The sequence below is a fragment of the Castanea sativa genome, chromosome 4 (assembly GCF_040712315.1).
Source record: "Castanea sativa cultivar Marrone di Chiusa Pesio chromosome 4, ASM4071231v1".
NCBI lineage: Eukaryota > Viridiplantae > Streptophyta > Magnoliopsida > Fagales > Fagaceae > Castanea > Castanea sativa.
Genome location: NC_134016.1, coordinates 39148625 through 39168425, shown reverse-complemented (window position 1 = coordinate 39168425; position 19801 = coordinate 39148625). Strand labels below are relative to the sequence as shown.

At 42.1% G+C, this 19801-nt stretch overlaps 1 protein-coding gene across 1 annotated transcript; it reads right to left on the bottom strand.

Annotated features, from left to right (window-relative positions):
• Positions 1-4498: 4498 nt before the first annotated feature.
• LOC142632873 ((-)-isopiperitenol/(-)-carveol dehydrogenase, mitochondrial-like) lies at positions 4499-16895 on the bottom strand. The gene is made up of 2 exons (XM_075807192.1): positions 16835-16895; positions 4499-5262 (listed from the first exon to the last, which is right to left on the bottom strand). The coding sequence occupies exons 1-2, from the start codon at positions 16893-16895 to the stop codon at positions 4499-4501; spliced, it is 825 nt and encodes a 274-aa protein (XP_075663307.1).
• Positions 16896-19801: the final 2906 nt, after the last annotated feature.

The following is a 19801-nucleotide window of genomic DNA, read 5'->3' as shown; positions in this document are numbered from 1 at the left end:
TCGCAGAATGCAGTTGATAATGCAAGGAAAATCTGTAGGCTGGATGCTCCGGATTTGAAAGGACCACTCGCTCTCTAATGGCCTGAAAAACAAAGGAAAACGATCAAAGGTGACCGGGGTCGCCGGCCAAGAACCCTCCGATGGTAAAGTTAGTTTTCCTCTATATCTTTGAAATTCCAATTTCTTGGGAAAATGTTCAACGTACCTTTCATTGGTCTGAAATGGTGTTTATATAGTGCCTTAGGAGCAGTTATTTGGATTATAACCTCTCCTGGATTTGAGAAAGCCGGGGGTTCGTGGATAACTCCTACAACCGTTTAGGAGTTATATTCTCTCATATAATGGTCGCCTGAAGTTAGGCGTGAATTACGGAGCGGTAAAATGTGCTTAATAATTCTGAAGTGTAAAAGCCTCATCCATGAGTCTTTACGTGGACAAGTCCTCTCGGGACGGGCTGTGCGCATCCTTCGGACGAGGGATGTAGCTTCGCTATCACCCAAGGACGGCCTTGTGTGTTATCCTCGTCTTGATGATAACTCCTGGATGGCTGTCGAGGTGATGACCGTCCAAGGACGGTCTGAGTGTCTTCATCCCTCATCAGCAGTTTTTTCAGCAGAATGGCTTTGGCAGAATAAGGCCAATTGGGTCTAATACCCTTTGATCCAGTAAACACTATTTGGCCGACAAAGGCCCAAATCCTTTAGTATAAAAGAATAAGAGCAAGGGAAGCCAAACCTAACCTTCAGTAAGACACGATGAAAAGAAGCAACGAACAACAGAAAGTGTTAGCAGGAGGAATTGAATGAAGGAAAGAAAAGCAAAACCAAAGGAGACAATAGATATAGCAGGGAACGCATAAAGAGATAAGACAAAGCCAACAACAGAAAACGTGTGAAGAAGAAAAAAAACAAAATCAGAGAAATGGAAAAAGAAAACAAGGCAAGCCTAAGAGCCTAAACCCTTTTTCACAGAGGATAAACATGGGCAGAATGGACACGTAGCAGGACGAAACAAAACCAATCTGCAATGGTAGAAACAGCATGGGAATAAAAAAGGACAAAAACGGAGGATAGTGGAGCAAGTACATAAGGGCCGAAGCACCACCAACCTGTACCTAACAATACAAGGGAGGTGGGCCCACGATCAAGAGATTCAGAGGGTGTGGTTTGGTGGTGGGGGAAAAGGGGTATATATTTGGTTTCCAGTCGTGGCTTCTTTTGGGAATATACCCTGTTGGGACGGTATTTTACCCAAAAGAGGTAGTAGACAACTAGGACCACTTGATGCATGCCATAGAGGTAGGTGAGGAAAAACCCAAATTCTTATTTGTTTGGAATTGAGAGTTAGAGACTCACGGCAAAACCAAAGAGGAATTTTGTCATAAAACAAGTAGTGGTGTAGCAAACATGTACTGAGCAACAACAATGACTGGGAAACCAATGGGTTGGTGGGCAGTCTTGAAGGCAGGGGCGGAGTTATGTTGAAGGGTATGGGACTATGGTCCCCCCAAAATTTTGAATTTTTTTTTTTAAAAAAAATATGATTATTTTTACATTTTCTAAATTTAGTCTATAAAAATAAGAGTTGACCCCCCCAAATATTTGAATTAGTCCAATTATGCTCTTAAAAAAAATAATTGGTCTAATAGTTATAGAGACATAACTTTATTTTTCACAATTCTATTTTTTATTGTAAGATGTGCTCTTATATCTATTAAATATTTGATTAATTTTGGCATCAAACATGTTTGAATCTATCTTTTTAAACCCGTTATGTGGCGATTAACAAGTCATTGACTCATTGACAAAATCTTGTCACTAAAATTACACATGAAATGTGTACCACATAATAGGTTAGAGCAAGATAGTTTCAAATATGTTTGGAGCCTAACTTATTCCTCCAAGTTTTGGATCATTCTTGTTTTGGATAATTTCATTAGTTCAATTGAAAGATTTTTAACTTACTTTAATATAAAATTTGATTATTTGTATTTAAAATGAAACTTTTTAAGAATTTCACTATGAAAATGGAAAAAAAAAAAGATTTTTATTTTATAAAAGATCACCATCAAACATAATTTTGATTGAAAATACTAAAATTTTTATTTGGTTTGTGTATATATATAACTTACCAAATAAAAAGGTGTGAATATATAATAAAAAAATGTGTGTGTATATATATGTATGTATATATGTACGTGGGGGTTGTCTTGATAAATATATTAATACCGCAACTTGGCCCTACCAAACAAAAATTCCTAACTCCACCACTGCTCGAAGGAATGCCCACAACAAATCAAAAAAAGTTGGTAAAATCCTAGGGGTAAAACAGAGAAATCCCATTGAATAAGCTTACTATAAAAAGAGGAGGTAGTTATAGATAAAGAGAGGGGGGGGGGTGGGCGTGGGCACCCAGTGAGAGAGGGGACCCATGGGGGAGCGACCCATGGTAAGGCAAGGGTAAACAGAAAAATTGAGAAAGAAAGAAAGAATAGAGAGAAGGAAAAAATGGAGAAGAAAATGGAGAGTAGTCATTTACGTTGCAGAAAAGTGCAAAAAACTTTACAACACAACAGAAAACTTTATTGCATAGTAGAAAGTTGAGAAAAGCCAACTCTACAGCAGAAAATGCAAAAATGTCACTCAAAAGTGCAGAAGACTTTACTGTACAGTAGAAAGTTAAGAAAAGCTAGCTATGCAGCATAAAATGCAGAAATGTCGTTCACATTGTAGAACAATGTAGTAGTTTTTACTGCACAACCAGAAAGTCAAGGAAATTCAATTCTGTAGTAGAAAATGGAGGAAGGTCGCTCATATTGCCAAAAAGGGCTGAAAACTTTTCGACACTACAGAAAGTTAAGAAAAGTCAGCTCTGTGGCAGAAGCTAAAGAAATGTTCATTCTACAGTGGAAACAAATAATAAGCCCACTTTGCAGTGTCTTTCCTTGGAGTTTGGACTCAATATTTATGCACAAACTGGCAGCGGTAAAATCGTATCTTGGAGCCCATTCTGTAGAACACCAGACCCAACTCCCTTCTTAGAAAAAGCCTAGACTAAGCATTGTCTAACAACAACAAGATGCGTGTCTAAGTTACAAGAAGTGTAAAACCTACCCTCAACAATTGCTTTCATCTTAGCATTCTCAGTTCTCGCCTAATTTTTCATCACTCTCTTTTTGCTTTTTAATTTTGTTTGTAGAAAGAAATTGTAAACTTTCATATATTTGCATTTTTTTTTATGATGTCGATATATTCAAAATTTTTTTTATTAGATTTTGTATAATTTATATTTCTTAATAACCATCTTAGAATAGCTAAAAATACTCACTTTGTTTTTTTTGTCTTCAGATTTAGACCCTCTCATGATTTGTTAAAAAACAGATTGATTTGTTGAAACTATGGGTTTGCATGGGTCAAGTTGAGGGATTTTATCAACCCAAATCACCATGATGGGTTAAAAAAAAATCCAACCCAAGCTAACCCATCACAGGAGTCTAGCCTAACCCAAGCTAACCTGCATGGATCGGGTTAGACATATTGTTTTTTAATTACTATTATTAATATTAAATTGAGAATTAGAACAAACTACTACAAATAATAGCAAATTTATAACTAAATTATACTGAGCATAACACCAAACCAACACAAAATATATAAGGAGAACTTAATGTTTAGGTTTTAATTAGGAAGATGGGTAAAAATGTAATTAACAAAATTGTATAATATATTTTTAAATTATATTAAATATAGGTAGATCAGATTGGATTAGACATGTATAATGTTTCACATAACACAAAATACCAAAGCGATAATATGATGTGAAAGAGCATAAACACCATTAGTGAAACAATCAATTCTTTTAAGTTTTAATCACTTCAACAATCTAGAGTGAATATTTTATTTCATTTCAACACCGGTGCTTTGTTGATCGTGCCTCTTCATTTTTGACTTCATGATTCCCCCAATTTTAAAAGCGTCTGGGCAGTTACATAAAGAAAAAGTTATTTCAAAATTGTGTCTTCAACCGTACAAATGTTTACCAAAAAAAAAAATACACAATTACAAACAAGCTCATAAACAAGAGAAGGCATACCTTGCATGTGGTATATGCTTCTCTTCTCTCACAATTGGTAAGTCTCACTCTTTAGTGGGATCCACCAATTGCAAGAGAGAGAGAAAACATACACTCGGTGCAGGATATATTTTTCCCATTAACAATTGGGCCAATCTTTTAATTACTTCAACAATCTATAGTAAATATTTTATTTCATTTCATTTCAACCGGTGCTTGATTGAGCATACCTCTTAATTCTTGCCTTAATGATTCCCTCCTATTTTCAAAGCATTTTTACGCATGGTCAAACAGAGAAAACGCTTTATTATTATTAGAGACTTAAAAAAATGGTTTCCCCTGATCAAATTTAAAAAAAAAAAAATCCCCAAATTATTACTTCATAATTGCATCTTCAACTATGGTTTATTCTGCAAGAAGAATTGGGTCATGATTCAAATGGATTATTAGCCAAACTCAAAGTCTTACAACCACCATCCACGGCCAAATTATGGCCAGTGATGAACTCAGAATCCTCAGAAGCAAGAAACACCACAGCGTCAGCCACATTTTTGGGCCTCATAACGTCACCTTTCAAGTATTGATTTGACGCTACCACCTTATCCTCTTCCTCATTTTCATACCCGAACATATCCTTCAACAATGGCGTCCCAACTGCCCCTGGTGAGACACAATTCACGCGTATCCCATACGCCCCAAGCTTCAAGCTCGCGCACCTCACCAACCCCAGCACCGCGTGCTTCGACATAATGTAGTCCACGAACTTCTCGCTACCAACGCTGGCCGCCACGCTTGCCGTACAAACTATGCTCCCCCTCACGTGCCCTTCCACCATTGCCTTCCCCGCGTGCTTCACACACGCCGCCATTCCACGCACGTTCACCACCATGAGCTTGTCGTATGCCGACAGGTCCACGTCCAGCGAGGTCTGATCACAGGTCTGGGTCGCTCTCCCCATCCCCGCGTTGCTGAACATGATGTCGAGGCATCCGTACGATTTCAACGTGAACTCTACTAAGTTCTTGACCTGTTCCTCGTCTCTGACATCACAGTGTACGTAGGTGCAGATGTTGGAGCCAATTTCTACGGCTACTTTTTGGCCATTCTCGTCTTGGATGTCTGCGATTACAATGGCTCGAGCGCCCTGAGCAGCGAAGTGTTGTGCCGTGGCCTCACCCAGGCCGCTTGCGCCTCAGGTGATTATGGCCACCTTGCCTTGGAGCTTATTCATTTTGTTTTGTTTTAGTTAGGAGAGTGAAGACAATTCCTTCTTAATTTTCGCAAATTATTATGATTAATTGATAAAATTTATTTTAGATATAATTGTTATAAAGGCCAACAAAGTACTAATTTTGTTGGTTAAAAAATGAATTACTATTTTGATCTTTATATTTTAGGATCACAATTAATATGCTCCCTATATTTTTATAAAGGTCAACAAAGTACTAATTTTTTTCATTAAAAAGCGAAGTACTATTTTGATCCTTATATTTTAGAATCACAATCAATTTGCTCCTTATATTTTTAATAGCAATCAAGCAAATATATCTAACTAACTGAAAATAGAAAAATTATTAGGTCCACCAGAAAAACTGCTGACATGGTTCTCTTTGACATCCCAACCAATAAAATGCTGTTATTTATGTAAATGTGACATCACTTGATAATTTTTTTTTTAAAATTTCTTGTGTTGATTAGGAAGCCCATTCACACATTTGCATAAATGACATCATTTTATTGGTTAGGAGGACCAAGTCAGCAATCCTCCTGATAGATCTAATAATTTCTCCTAAAATGGCCTAGTCTATGTTGTAATAACTAATGTGAAAAATTTATTAAACAGTTTGAAATTAAAGCCAAATCCTATGTCATACCTGATGGGACTGACGAAGTTATACATCGACAAGGACCATTTACAGACGAACATAACCAGTCATCGGCAGAAGAGTTAATGTCACTAAATGCTGCCAATAAAACCTCGGCCGTTACAGGACCAGCTAGACAAACCAACGGGAAGGTATTAACACCCATTACTCCCTTGAAGACGCTACAAGAAGAGTCATTAATACCCCAACGGGTATAATCCCCAAGGGTATATAAAAGCCCTCACAAACACCAAAACGAGGTACAGAAAATAACATCACAACCTGGATATATTCTTGATATCTCAAATCATTATCTTATTGTGTACTGACTTTATCATCGGAGCCGTTGTGGCAGGCACCACACCGGTGACCACTTGAACAAGTTCTTGCTCCCTCAGGGTCGTCAGATCAACGCAAGAGCCATCTGGACGAATCCTAGCAAACCGACGAGATACTGCTTCATCAGCTTGGCGCCGTCTGTGGGAACGACTTTCTTATACAACCATAACGTGGTTCCTACCAGCTCCAGATGGAATCTAACCAAGACTCAGCGGCCTTGACGCAGCAAGTGCGAAACCTCGCGGCCACCGTCGAAGAACTTACAAGACAGAATCAAGAGATGAGACAGAGGTTACAGCAAGAGGAGAACCGGTCCAGAGCTGTTCAAGAAGACGAAGGGGATAGCCATGGAAGGAGTGACCGACGGAGAACGGTAACCCCGTGAGAAGAGCGCACTCGACATCCTCCAAGAGATGAGGAAAGAGATGGATGAATTACGAAACGCCATCAAAGAGAAGGCGATCGAAGCTTGGATAAAATGGTCGAGCGACGGACTCCCCTTTTACCATGGCAGCCCCGGAACGACCAAGACCCGGCGAAATTTCGGCTACCTCGGCCCGAGCCTTTTGACGGGCTCGAGGACCCCCAAGAATCACCTTAACACCTTTAAGACGACCTTAGGCCTTCAACAGCCCCCCGACGAGATCATGTGTCGTTCATTCCCCACTACGTTGAAAGGAGCCGGACGAGAATGGTTCACGAGATTGCCCACCTCGTCCATCGACAACTTTGAACGGTTAAGTAGTGCTCTGCGCCATTTCGTCGGGGGGGCAACGTCCAAAAAGACCACGGATCACCTACTCACTATTAAGCAAGGAGAGAGGGAGACCTTGCGATCGTATGTAAAACGCTTCACTCGGGAGACTCTAGAGGTGGACGATGCGGTACGATAAGGTCCATCGACGACATTTAAGGCGGGGCTTAAGTCCCGAGAATTCGTCGTCTCATTAGCAAAGAATCCACCCCGGACGATGGCGGAGATGTTGTTGAAAGCTCAAAAGTATATGAACGGCCGAGGACGCCTTTGGCGGCCATCGTAGACGAGGGGAAGCTAAAGACGGAAGGAAGGAAGGAGGACGAACGCGGTGGGACAAAGAGGAGCGTCCGAGCCGTCGGGAGGTGACACCGATAGACGAAAAGACGAGAAAGCTCCACGACCGGTAAAATTTACACCCCTAATTATGCCTCGTTGACAAAATTTTGACACGGATCCGGGATCAACACCACCTAAGGTGGCCAAGGCCCTGCACTCGTCACCAAGTGTACGGGACAAGAGCAAATCGCCGATTCCACAAGGACCACGACCATTACACGAAGATTGTCGAGATCCGAAGGGACGAGATAGAACCGATACGAAAGGAAAACTTCGAAGTTTGTCAAGAAGGGGGACTCCGGCGGGTTCGCAGAGGGCAACATGGGCCAACAAGAGCCCTCGTCCAAAAACGAGAGCCGCCGATCTCAGCCACAAGAAGTAATCGGGGAGATAAGCACGATAAACGGGGAGGACCTTTCATGGGAGGATCGTACGGGTCCCTCAAGAAAGCATACCGTAGACAAGTAAACGTGTCCATATGGAACCCCCGTTGAAACACGGACGGAAGAACCAAGATATATTCTTCGGCGAAGAGGGACGTGAGGGGAGTCGGGCAGCCCCATGCTGACCCTCTGGTGATAGCACTCACAATTGAAGGGTTCAATACTAAAAGGATCCTCGTCGACAACGGTAGCTCTGCAGACATTATGTACCTATCGGCCTTCCAACAATTGAAACTAGGTCCTGGTAGATTGCGTCCGTTTGAATCCCCCCTCGTCAGCTTTAGCGGTGACCGGTATACCCCCTAAGGGCATTGTGACACTAAAAGTCACGATAGGCGCCTACCCGAAGCAGCAGACCCGTCATCTAGACTTCCTGGTTGTAGATTGCCCCTCTTCGTACAATGTGATCATTGGGAGGCCCACGCTCAACCAATGGAGGGCAGCAACGTCCACCTACTGCCTAAAGATAAAATTCCCAACTGAAGACGGAGTCGGTGAGGTAAAAGGAGACCAAGTCTTAGCTAGAGAATGCTACCAAGCCGTGTTGGCTGCAGGAGAAAACCACACGTGGACGATTGAAAAAGAAAAAGAAGACAACATGGAAGCCCTAGAAACTGTGGAACTCGTTGAGGGGGAAAGTTCGAAGGTGACGAGGATAGGTACAACTATAAGCCCCGAGATGAGGAATGAACTCATCCGTTTCCTTAAAGGAAATCTAGACGTATTTGCATGGAGTCACGAAGATATGCCGGGCATACCATGCCAGGTAATCCAACACGAGTTGAAGACAGATCCTGAGAAGAAACCCGTCCAGCAGAAACGACGGGTCTTTGCCCCCGAACGAAACCAAGCAATCATGGAAGAAGTTAACAGATTGTTGCGGGCGGACTTCATCCGAGAAGTTTATTATCCCGAATGGCCGGCCAACGTCGTGTTAGTGAAGAAAGCAAAGGGAAAATGGAGAATGTGTGTAGACTTCCACGGTACCTAAACAAAACCTGCCCGAAAGATAGTTTTCCCCCTGTGAGGATAGATCAGTTGGTAGACTCCACGGCTGGACATAAATTACTAACATTCATGGATGCATTTTCGAGTTACAACCGGATAAAGATGGCCGAGGAAGATCGGGGAAAAAAGCGCATTCATCACAAGCCAAGGACTCTACCTTGCTATAAGGTAATGCCCTTCGGACCGAAGAACGTAGGCAACGTACCAAAGATTGGTGAACAAGATGTTCAAAGCAAACAAATTGGAAGAAATATGGAAGTGTATGTGGACGATATGCTCGTCAAGAGCAAAGAAGAGTTGACTCACCGGACGACTCCAGGAGAGACATTTAATACCCTCCGGAAATACCAGATGAAGCTCAATCCTAGTAAGTGTGTTTTTGGGGTAGCTTCGGGAAAATTCTTAGGGTTCATGGTATCCCAAAGGGGAATAGAAGCAAATCCGGAGAAGGTGCAGGCGGTACTCAACATGGCATCCCCCAAAACCATCAAGGAAGTCCAAAAGCTCACGGGAAGAATAGCTGCACTAAATAGGTTCGTCTCTAAAGCGACGGACATATGTCTCCCATTTTTTAAAACTTTGAAGCAAGCGTTCACCTGGACTGACGAGTGTGAGACAGCTTTTCAAGAACTCAAGCGTTACCTAGGCAGCCCGCCCGTCTTGAGTCCCTCAAAAGCTGGAGAGAGCCTCTATTTATACCTGGCAGCCTCATCCACAGCCGTCAGTGCGGCCTTAATCCGAGAAGAAGATAAGAAGCGGCTCCGGTTTATTATGTCGATCGAAGCCTTCCAAGGAGCAGAGGCCAAATACCCCAGGATTGAGAAGATTGTCTTCGCCCTAATAGTGGCTTCGCGGAAGCTACGACCATACTTCGAAGCACACCCTATCCTTGTAATGACGGATCAGCCCATCAGGAAATCCATGAGCAAGCCTGAAGCAGCTGGGAGAATGGTCCAGTGGGCAATCGAACTCAGCCAGTTCGACATCGAATACCATCCCCGAACGGCCATCAAGGCACAAGCTTTAGCGGACTTCATAGCAGAATTCACCCTCCCAGACGATGGTGATGGCATGGACGAGGCGGAACAGTGGACGATTCAGACTGACGGATCGTCAGCCCAAAAGAGGGGAGGAGTAGGGGTCATTATAAACACCCCCAATGGAGAAAAACTCCAATATGGAGTCCAATTAAAATTCCCGGCAACCAACAACGAGGCTGAATACGAGGGCATACTGACGGGACTAAGACTTGGCAATGCTCTCGGGATTAAGAACTTGCTCATTCAGAGTGACTCGAAACTAGCGATAGGGCAGATCAAGGAAGAGTATGAGGCGAAGGAAGAAATGATGCAGAAGTACCTCAAGTTGGTCAGACATCTAGCTCGTGGGTTTGACAAGTTGAATTTCGTCAGGATCCTGAGAAGCCAGAATGCAGAGGCAGACGAGGTCGCCAAGATGGCCTCGTCTATAGAAGAACCAACGGACAAGGAGATTCTCATGGAGATTCAAAGATACCCTAGCATCGAGGAAGTCCCGATATTCCCCATCCAGAACATAGGCGGTTGGATGGCACCGATCGTCTCATATCTTCAAGACGGACATCTCCCTCATGACTCAACGGAGGCCAGGAAGATTAAAGCAAGGGCGGCCAGATTCACAATTTTGAATGATACCTTATACAAAAGAGGGTTCTCCTCGCCCTATTTGAAGTGTATCGACGAGGAAGAAGCTAAGTACGTCCTCCACGAGATCCACGAAGGGATTTACGGGGACCGCGCCGGGCCCAGATCCTTGGTGAGTAAGGTTATTAGAGCAGGGTATTTCTGGCCGACTATGCAGGCAGACGCTATGGAGCTCGTCAAGAGGTGTGATAAGTGCCAGAAGTTCGGGAACGTCCAGAGGCTGCCAGCAGAGAAGATGACAACGATTACCTCCCCCTAGCCATTCGCACAATGGGGGATCGATATTGTCGGCCCGTTACCCCTGGAAAAAGGACAGGTACGATTCTTGCTCGTCGCTATCGACTACTTCACTAAATGGGTTGAAGCAGAAGCACTAGCAACGATCACAAAGACGAGAATTCGTAGCTTCGTGTGGAGAAATATAATCTGCAGGTTCGGGATTCTGCAAACGATCATTTCAGACAATGGCCAACAGTTCGACAGCCAGGGATTTAGAGACTTTTGCTCGGGGCTAGGTATCAAGAATAAGTTCTCGTCGTTAGGGCACCCACAGTCTAATGGGCAAACGGAGGTAACTAATCGAACATTGCTCAGGATCATAAAAGCACGACTAGACGAAGCTAAGGGCGCGTGGCCAGAAGAATTGCCCCACGTTTTGTGGGCCTACAGGACGACAGCAAGAACCCCCACTAGAGAGACGCCTTTCAGGCTCACTTATGGCACTGAAGCAGTAATCCCAGTCAAGGTGGGTATGGCCAGCACCAGGCGAGAAGTTTTCCGCGAAGAGAACAACGACGACCAGCTTCGAATCAACCTGGATTGCTTAGACGAGGTGAGGGACAAAGCCTCGAACATGACGATGAAATACCAACAGAAGATGACTGAATACTACAACAAAAGGGTCAGGCTCAGAAGACTAGAAATTGGCGATCTCGTCTTACGTAAGGTGACGACTGCAACTAGAGACTCTGCCCATGGGAAACTTGGCCCCACATGGGAAGGACCTTACAAGGTCGTGCACTACTCCCGACAAGGCAGCTATCACTTGGAGACCCTGGACGGACAAAAACTCCCGCGACCTTGGAACATAGAAAATTTGAAGAAATACCACCAACAGAGATAGATCAAGAATGTACTAATTACTCAAAATTAATGAAATGATGGTTCAAATGATGTGTTCATACAAGTACCAAGTATCGAAAAAAAAAAAAAAAAACGCCTAAGTAATAAGATTCCGCATCGACGGATGTACATTACTGACGAAGGCAAAAGCAAAGAACTTTTGTCTAAGTAATAAGATTCCGCATCGACGGATGTACATTACTGACGAAGGCAAAAGCAAAGAACTTTTGTCTAAGTAATAAGATTCCGCATCGACGGATGTACATTACTGACGAAGGCAAAAGCAAAGAACTTTTGCCTAAATAATAAGATTCCGTATAGACGAAAGCAGATTACTGACGAAGACCAAAAAAACAAAAAAAAATATTTCCATAGCAGAACATGTGAAAGTAGATATGATATTATAAAAGCCCAAAAACCAAAGGCCATTGTTTGTACGAAAAACAAAAGAGAAACCCATAAACACTGGGTTAAAAATACACCTTTAAAAATGTTCTGGAAAGCAAGCCTTACAACAAAAGGCACAAAAAAAAGAAAAAAGAAAAAAGAGGAAGATAATTTTTTGCGAGACAGGTTCAAGTGTCCAGATCGACATCGTCTTCAGCAGGGACTTCAGGAACAGCAGCTTCAATGACTGGGACCTCTCCAATAGGAAGACCTTCGGGGAGCGTCGAGCGCGGCTTGAGCGCCTCGTCGGCCGAGATTTCCCGTCTACCTCCTCCATATCCAACGTCTCCGGAGTCGATCCCTGCATGGGTGCTTGAGGCAGTACCTCCTTAGAAGCTCGAAACCTTTGAAGTACCAGCTGAAAAGTACAGAGTTGTACTCCTCCGTCTGCTGGAATCCTTCAATCGCTCTGGAGGCGACGACCCTGATCTTCTCCTTCGCAGCTGCTAGCTCCCCATCTTTCTCAAGCACGAGCTGCTGCTCTACCTTCAGTTCGTCATCCAGCCTTTTAGCTTCGTCCCTGGCTTGTTGGGCGCTCTCCATTGAAGCAATTAGTTCCCTTTTCAGCTTTGAATTCTCCATCTCCAAGACCTTGATCCGGGCCAGCGAAGACTCAACCTTAGCCTCCTGAGCAAGATACTCGGATGAGAGGTGAACAGTCTCTCCCAGCACCTAAAAATGTACATGTTAGTTTATACACGGCGACATTTAGCTCAAATCAAATCAGAGTAAAAGAAATGTGTGTTACCTGGACGAGCTTCTGGAGATGACGACCCATCAGTTCACTTGTGGGCATGCCCGAGAACACCCTTAGGTCTTCTGCAGCCACGACTCCACGAGCCCGGTCCATCGCCAGCTTTTCGTCATCCCAAATTGTTGACGAAGAAGTAGCTTCCTTCCCCCCTTCCGCGGTACGTGGCCTCTTCGGCCGGGGGTCGGGATCTCTCCTATCGAAGTAGCCGGCGAGGCCGTCCTCGTAGTATCGGCTCCGAAACCACAATAGCGTACGAAGTAATCGGTGTAACGGAGGAAACTTTCCCCTTTACCCGAACCACTTTCTTCCCGATGGCGGACAGAGGTTCGTCCTTCTTGGACTGCATCCTCTCATACATACCTTTATTGAATTTGGTCGTCATCTCTGCAAGAGAAGGAAGCGTTAAAAAGAAAAACAGAGCAAGGAAATACGAATGTAGATCTGACGAACCCAAACACTTACTCTTCTTCCCTTCAATATCGAGACTCCGGAGGACGAAGGGAGATGGGTCGGGGCCTAAGTTGTAAAAAGCAAGAGTCCGAGGGTCTACCAGGTCGTCCCAGTTCTCGATAGACTGAGCATACACAATGGCTGCCTCGACACGCTCCTTGTACCTGCTTTTTAGCTTCGGTCTCCTTTTGACTGTAAAAAAAAAAGAAAAAAAAAAGGGAGAATTTAGCAACGATAACACCGGACTCAACAAGGAAAAGAAAGGAAAGGATACTGACGCACCTAAAGTCGGGGTTCCCCACTGACGAAGCAATCGGGGGATATCTCCCCAATCCTGGTTAGAGGGGGTCTCAAAGTCGTCCCCTGACACAAACACAAATCTGGACTTCCAGTATCTGAAGGACGAGGGTAAGCCCTTGACGATTCTGGCTCTTCTCTCCCAAGGTACTAGCTCATAATACCCATACTCCTTCGACTCTTTCAAACGGTACAAATAAACAAGCTCGTTTACCTTGATCATATCCCCATTAGCAGCCAACCATATCTCCATACAGTTGACTACGATCCTCCACGAATTGGGCATGAGCTGCCCAGGGGCAATGCCCAAATATGCTAAAAGCTCCATTACAAAAGGGTGGACGGGAAGCCTTAATCCACAAGTAAAAGCGGCCTCATAGAAGCACACTTCACCTGGAAAAAACTGACAAGCCCTCTCCTCATCAGTAGGCCGACGAACCCGAACTCGCTCCGGAAACTGAAACCTATCTCTAAACCTACCCACAGCCTTGGAATCTAGGCCACACGCCTCCACGAGGGCATGGAAAGCCTTAATTTCCCTAAACGACGAAGCGGCGGTATCCCCCTCCATAAGGTCGCCACTAGACGATAACCCCGTCTCTAGATCACTAGACCTAACCTCAGACATATGCCGTCGCTCCCTCACTAAACCCTCAAACCAATCAACTGACCGGCGAAGCAGGGGAAACAAATCGCTCAAAACAATGCCTAAGCTATTACCCGCAAAAACGAAACCCTCCAAATTGGGAAAAACGCCTAAAGACCCTCCTAAACGAGCAAAAAGAAAGGAAATCTAAGGGCAAGTTTCTCTAACTTCTAAACTACTGACCATGGACACCCAGGTAAGACACAGGTAAATAGGAAAGTACTGAAAAACAAACAAACAAAAAAGCAGAAAACAAAGAGAAAATCAAACGTTTGCAAAAGAAAAAAAGAAAGAGGGAAAAATGGAATGGGTAACATACCTCGAAGAGAAGAAACAAGGAGTCCAACACGCACCAGTTCAGAGAAAAATGGAGAAATAGGTGAGGAAGAAAAAGCTAAGACAAACTGAGAAGTAGAAAAAAATGCAAGATAAAGTAAGGGAGAAGAAGTTTAAAACCAAATGAAGGTGAAACTGAAAATCGGCGGGAAACCCAAGGGACATAATTCTCCGCCAACCGCATCACGCCACGTGGCCACGACCCACGAAACGCCGCCACTACACATTCAATGCGGCACGGAATCCAAAAAAAAAAAAACTGTTCGGTTTCCACGATCGTCACTGACGATCGTGAAACCCGGGGGGCATCTGATGGGACTGATGAAGTTATACATCGACGAGGACCATTTACAGACGAACATAACCAGTCATCGGCAGAAGAGTTAATGTCACTAAATGCTGCCAATAAAACCTCGGCCGTTACAGGACCAGCTAGACAAACCAACGGGAAGGTATTAACACCCATTACTCCCCTGAAGACGTTACAAGAAGAGTCATTAATACCCCAACGGGTATAATCCCCAAGGGTATATAAAAGCCCTCACAAACACCAAAACGAGGTACAGAAAATAACATCACAACCTGGATATATTCTTGATATCTCAAATCATTATCTTATTGTGTACTGACTTTATCATCGGAGCCGTTGTGGCAGGCACCACACCGGTGACCACTTGAACAAGTTCTTGCTCCCTCAGGGTCGTCAGATCACTGCCAAGAGCCATCTGGACGAATCCTAGCAAACCGACGAGATACTGCTTCATCAATACCCGACTTGTAACTTTTTATCTCAGCCATACAGAAGGTACCGATATGGATTCATTGATATCAAGTTTGAAATTGCTACATTCTCAAAAAAAAAAAAAAAAAAAAAGTTGAAATTGCTACATCTCTAGGTAGGAGCAATGGCGGCTGCTCATAAACAAATATGGTTGCAAAAATAAATTATACAACACAATTATTTTTAAATTAGCATGTTTTGTCTGGCTTAAAAAAAATATTGACCACCTTGAGTTGATAATTTCAAAATTTTGGATTCAATAAAAATAAGAATACTTTTAGGGATACAATAAAATGTTATAACAACTTCACAACATTTCAAAATTAGAATGCCAACTATCAAAGACCTTGCAGCTGAATTGACACCTTCCCATGCATTAAGTGCTTTGAAATCTAGGGAGGAAAAGAGTTCGAACTGCAAGGTTAGTAGTATGTTGTAATTATCTCTCAAAAAAAAGAATGCCAACTCATTACAAAAAAATAATTAAATAATCCCTAATTTCATTTTCCTAAAAATGGTACCAAGAGGGATATTGTGGCCGTGTGTTGTTGGTTATGCTGGGAGCTCTACTCCTTAGTGGCTTAGCTTGTAATTGCAACATGTATCACTTGTTGCTCTCTCTTACTTTCTCAATTTTTCTTTTCTCTATCATTATTTTTGAGCTCTTTTGCAATTTATTATTCTTATCTCAGCATTATCAGTTCTCACTTAATTTCTCATTAGTCTCTTTTTGCTTTTTAATTTTGTTTGTGGAAAGAAATTGTAAAACTTCATGTATTTGTATTTTTTTTTTTTTGGGTAGTGATTTTGATATATTCAATTTTAATTATATATTTAATTGTGTATAATTTAATTTTTTTAATGACCATCCTAGATTAGCTAAAAAAACTCAGTTTTGCATCTTTTTTTTCTTTAGATTTAGACCCTCTTATGATTTGCTAAAAAACGGATTGATTTAAAGCACTTATCTTCATTATGTGATTACTTCCTCCCCAAAAGGGGAAAAAAAAATTCGTCGTCTTTGTTTGTGGGCCCACCAACTTGTTCAAATTGCCATGTATAATGTTTCACATAACACACAATGCCAAAGAGTTGATACGATGTAAAAGAGTGTAAACACCATTAGCGAAACAATCATTTCTTTTAATCACTTCAGCAATCTAATAAAGTGAACATTTTATTTCATTTCAACACCGGTGCTTCATTGATCATGCCTGCCTCTTCATTCTAACCTTTATGATTCCCCCCCTATTTTTAAAGCGTTTACGCATGATCACATAGAGAAAAAGTTATTTCATAATGGCATCTTCAACTATTGCAAACGAGCCCATGCATAGTTGGGTCATTCTAATGGATTATTAGCCAAATTCTAAACTCTAATAAACCCACCATCCATAGCCAATTTATGGTCCTTCTCGTCTTGGACGTCCGCGATGGCAATGGCTTGTGCACCGTGAAAAGAGAAAAGGCATGCCGTGGCCTCGCCCATGCTGCTTGTGCCTCCGGTGATTATGGCCACCTTGCCTTGGAGCTTATTGTTTGAAGATGTGGAGTCTCTCATTTTGTTTTAGCTTCTTGATTATGTAGTACTGTTGACAAGCTAGTCCCAAGAGAGGATGTCCATATATCCAAAAGAGATTATGAAAGTATTGTCATGTGTAGATTGGCAGCTCCTATTTTTGTCGGCCACAATTAAAATTAATACTAATTTTATTATATGATTTTTAAAATTCAAAGTAATTGATCAATTTTAGATAAATATAATACATGAACGTATTTTAAAAAAATTTATAAATTATTTTTTGAAAATTAGTAACACATTTGTAAAGGTTTTATGTTATATAATTTTTTCATGACTCTTGAGATAGAAGAGATAGTCCTGTGCAGTGGCATTAGGAGATTGTTGCTTCTGCCTTCTTTGCAAGGTTTAAAACTCCTCCAGTAAGATATATTCATTAAATTAAGTAGAAATATTCTTACATATATCCTGTTATACACAAAAGGTCTGTGTAATAATTAAACACTATATTTATATAAGTTTTTTTTGGAGGTAAAAAGAGCGGTGTGGGAATGACTTGCAGGAGGGAAAAAAAGAATGAGTGTCCTTTTGTTTTGAGAGAGAGAGAGAGAGAGAGAGAGAGAGGTAAAAGAACAAAAAAAAAAATTACTTCGAACAGAGGATAAAAATTAAAAAGTACATATAAAAAAAGAGGTAAGACCGATATGATTGAGAGAAATTGAAAGGTTTTTTAAAAGAAGAATTAGTAGATGAGAGGAAAAAGAGAAGGATGGAGCCAGTGCCACTAGACACAAGCCATACCTAAAAGAGAAAGGTAGGGATGGCAATTTAAATCCGACCCGCGGATATCCGGTCTAGCCCGACCCTAATGGGCCGGGTTTTACCCAGTCCGATAAAGAATAGGGTTGGGTATGGATTTTTAAAAAAAAACCTGAAGCGGGTCCGGGTTTTATCAAAAAAATCCAGACCCGACCCGAAACCCGACCCGTATAAATACCCGGATAAATACCCGGTATATAAGTATATTAAATTACTAAAATACCCCTTATATATATATTTTCTGATTTTGTTTTGTAAACCCTAAGTCTCTACTCTCTACTCACACACACACAGCCAGCCGCCTCTCTTTCTCTCACAGTTAGCCCTGCCCTCTCGCCTCTCTCACAGTCAGCCCTGCCCTCTCGCCAGCCGCCCTCTAGCCTCAGCACACAGCCCTCTCGCCTCGCGGCCTCGCCTCAGCCCGCAGCTCTCGCGTCGCCGTCTCGCCTCGCGTCGCCGTCTCGCCTCGCGTCGCCGTCTCGCCTCGCGTCGCCGTCTCGCCTCGCGTCGCCTCGCCGTCTCGCCTCGCGTCGCCTCGCCGTCTCGCCTCGCATCGCCTCGCCGTTTCGCCTCACGTCGCCTCGCCGTCTCGCCTCGCGTCGCCTCGAGGTTTTGCTTCTCAAAACAATTTTGTGGAAACACATGACATTATGGGTTCATTTGTCAATGGATTTGCCTATTTCGATTTGTACCTTTTTTTTTTTTTTTTTTAATCCATGTAACTTGGGTTTTTTAATGTTAGTTACTTGTGAATGATTTTGATTAGTCTGTTGAGATTCATAGCCGAAACTGTAGTTTTGGGACTAAAATTTTGTTGTTGTTGTATGTAGTATGTCAAATGTGGCTTTGCTGGAGAGAATTTCCCTACCAAAATAAATCAGTCCCAAAACTCATTTATTTTTATTTTTCCAGCTTCAAATTTAAAACCCAAAATTCTAATCAATTGATAACAAGTAAAAATTCTAATCAAGTTCGTGGACTATTAATGGGCTTCAAATTTTTTTTTTTTGGTTGGGCCAAATTTGGGCCCAATAAGTTAAACAGGGCTCGCGGGGCGGGTTTGGGCCCCGAGAAAAAAACCCGATTATTATTCGGGCCGGGTCCGGGTTTCGGGTCTTGGCCCGCAGGTCGGGTCCGGGTATGCAAAAACCCGGCCCGAACCCGACCCGTTGCCATTCCTAGAGAAAGGTGAAGAATAGTAATGTGATGTGATAGGAAAAAAATCAAGGAAAAATCGAAAAAAGAGGAGGGAAAAGTAGAAAACAAATGGAGAGAGTATTTCACCAAAAATTCAAATACTGATCAAATTGGCCGGAATAGGTTAGAATGGTCAAAATGCAATGAATTTAACTAGAGTTGGGATAAGGGGGGGGTTTTAGTATACTAGTACAAAATATTTTGTACGTTCTGGCTGGAATAGAATGAAATTAATATATATTATTATAACAAGACTGAAGGAAACGGTGATTTAATTACAATGTTAGATACAACTCATTTAAGAATAGGGATAATTACAGATTACCCAATTGTGGTTTAACTCGAATTTAACTTACCCACCCATGATTTTATTTTTGACATTTTATCCACCCATGGTTCATTCCATCTATGCTCTGTAACCCACCTCTAATTTTTCCGTTACTCTAACACGTTTGATCAAAAAATTAAACAAGAAATCAGATCAAACACTTCTCTCTCACACACTTCTCCTATATCCAATACCCAAAAGCCAAATTTTATAAATTTTTGCTTAGATTTTAATATTGAACCTGCTCTCGCTCTCTTCTCTTTTTCCTAGCTCTTCTGGGTATTGGTAAGTGCAAAATTTCTCTCAATCTCATTTCTTTTTCTTTATTTGCAGATCCAGCCATTTTTGTTATAATATATCAATTTGAAAAACACTTTTTTTTTTTGCTTACGAGATTATCTTTGTTCACAATTTTAACCAGGTTCTTTTGCTTTTTGGGGTGTTACTTTTGCTTTTTTGGGTTAATGGGTATGCAAATCTATGACCTTTATTCTATAATCTTAAACAGTGTTTTTGAGCATTTTTTCTAATTTGGGAATTTTGTGGGGTTTCTATTTTTTTGGATTTTTTTTGTTTTTTGTTTTGGGTGTGATGGTTGAAAATG

Coding starts and splice junctions, on each gene's coding strand:
- LOC142632873 (XM_075807192.1), bottom strand. CDS start 16,895: ATGAGAGACTCCACATCTTCAAACAATAAGCTCCAAGGCAAGGTGGCC. Junction 5,263..16,834: donor GGTGGCCATAATCACCGGAG/GCACAAGCAGCA, acceptor TAATCACCTGAG/GCGCAAGCGGCCTGGGTGAG.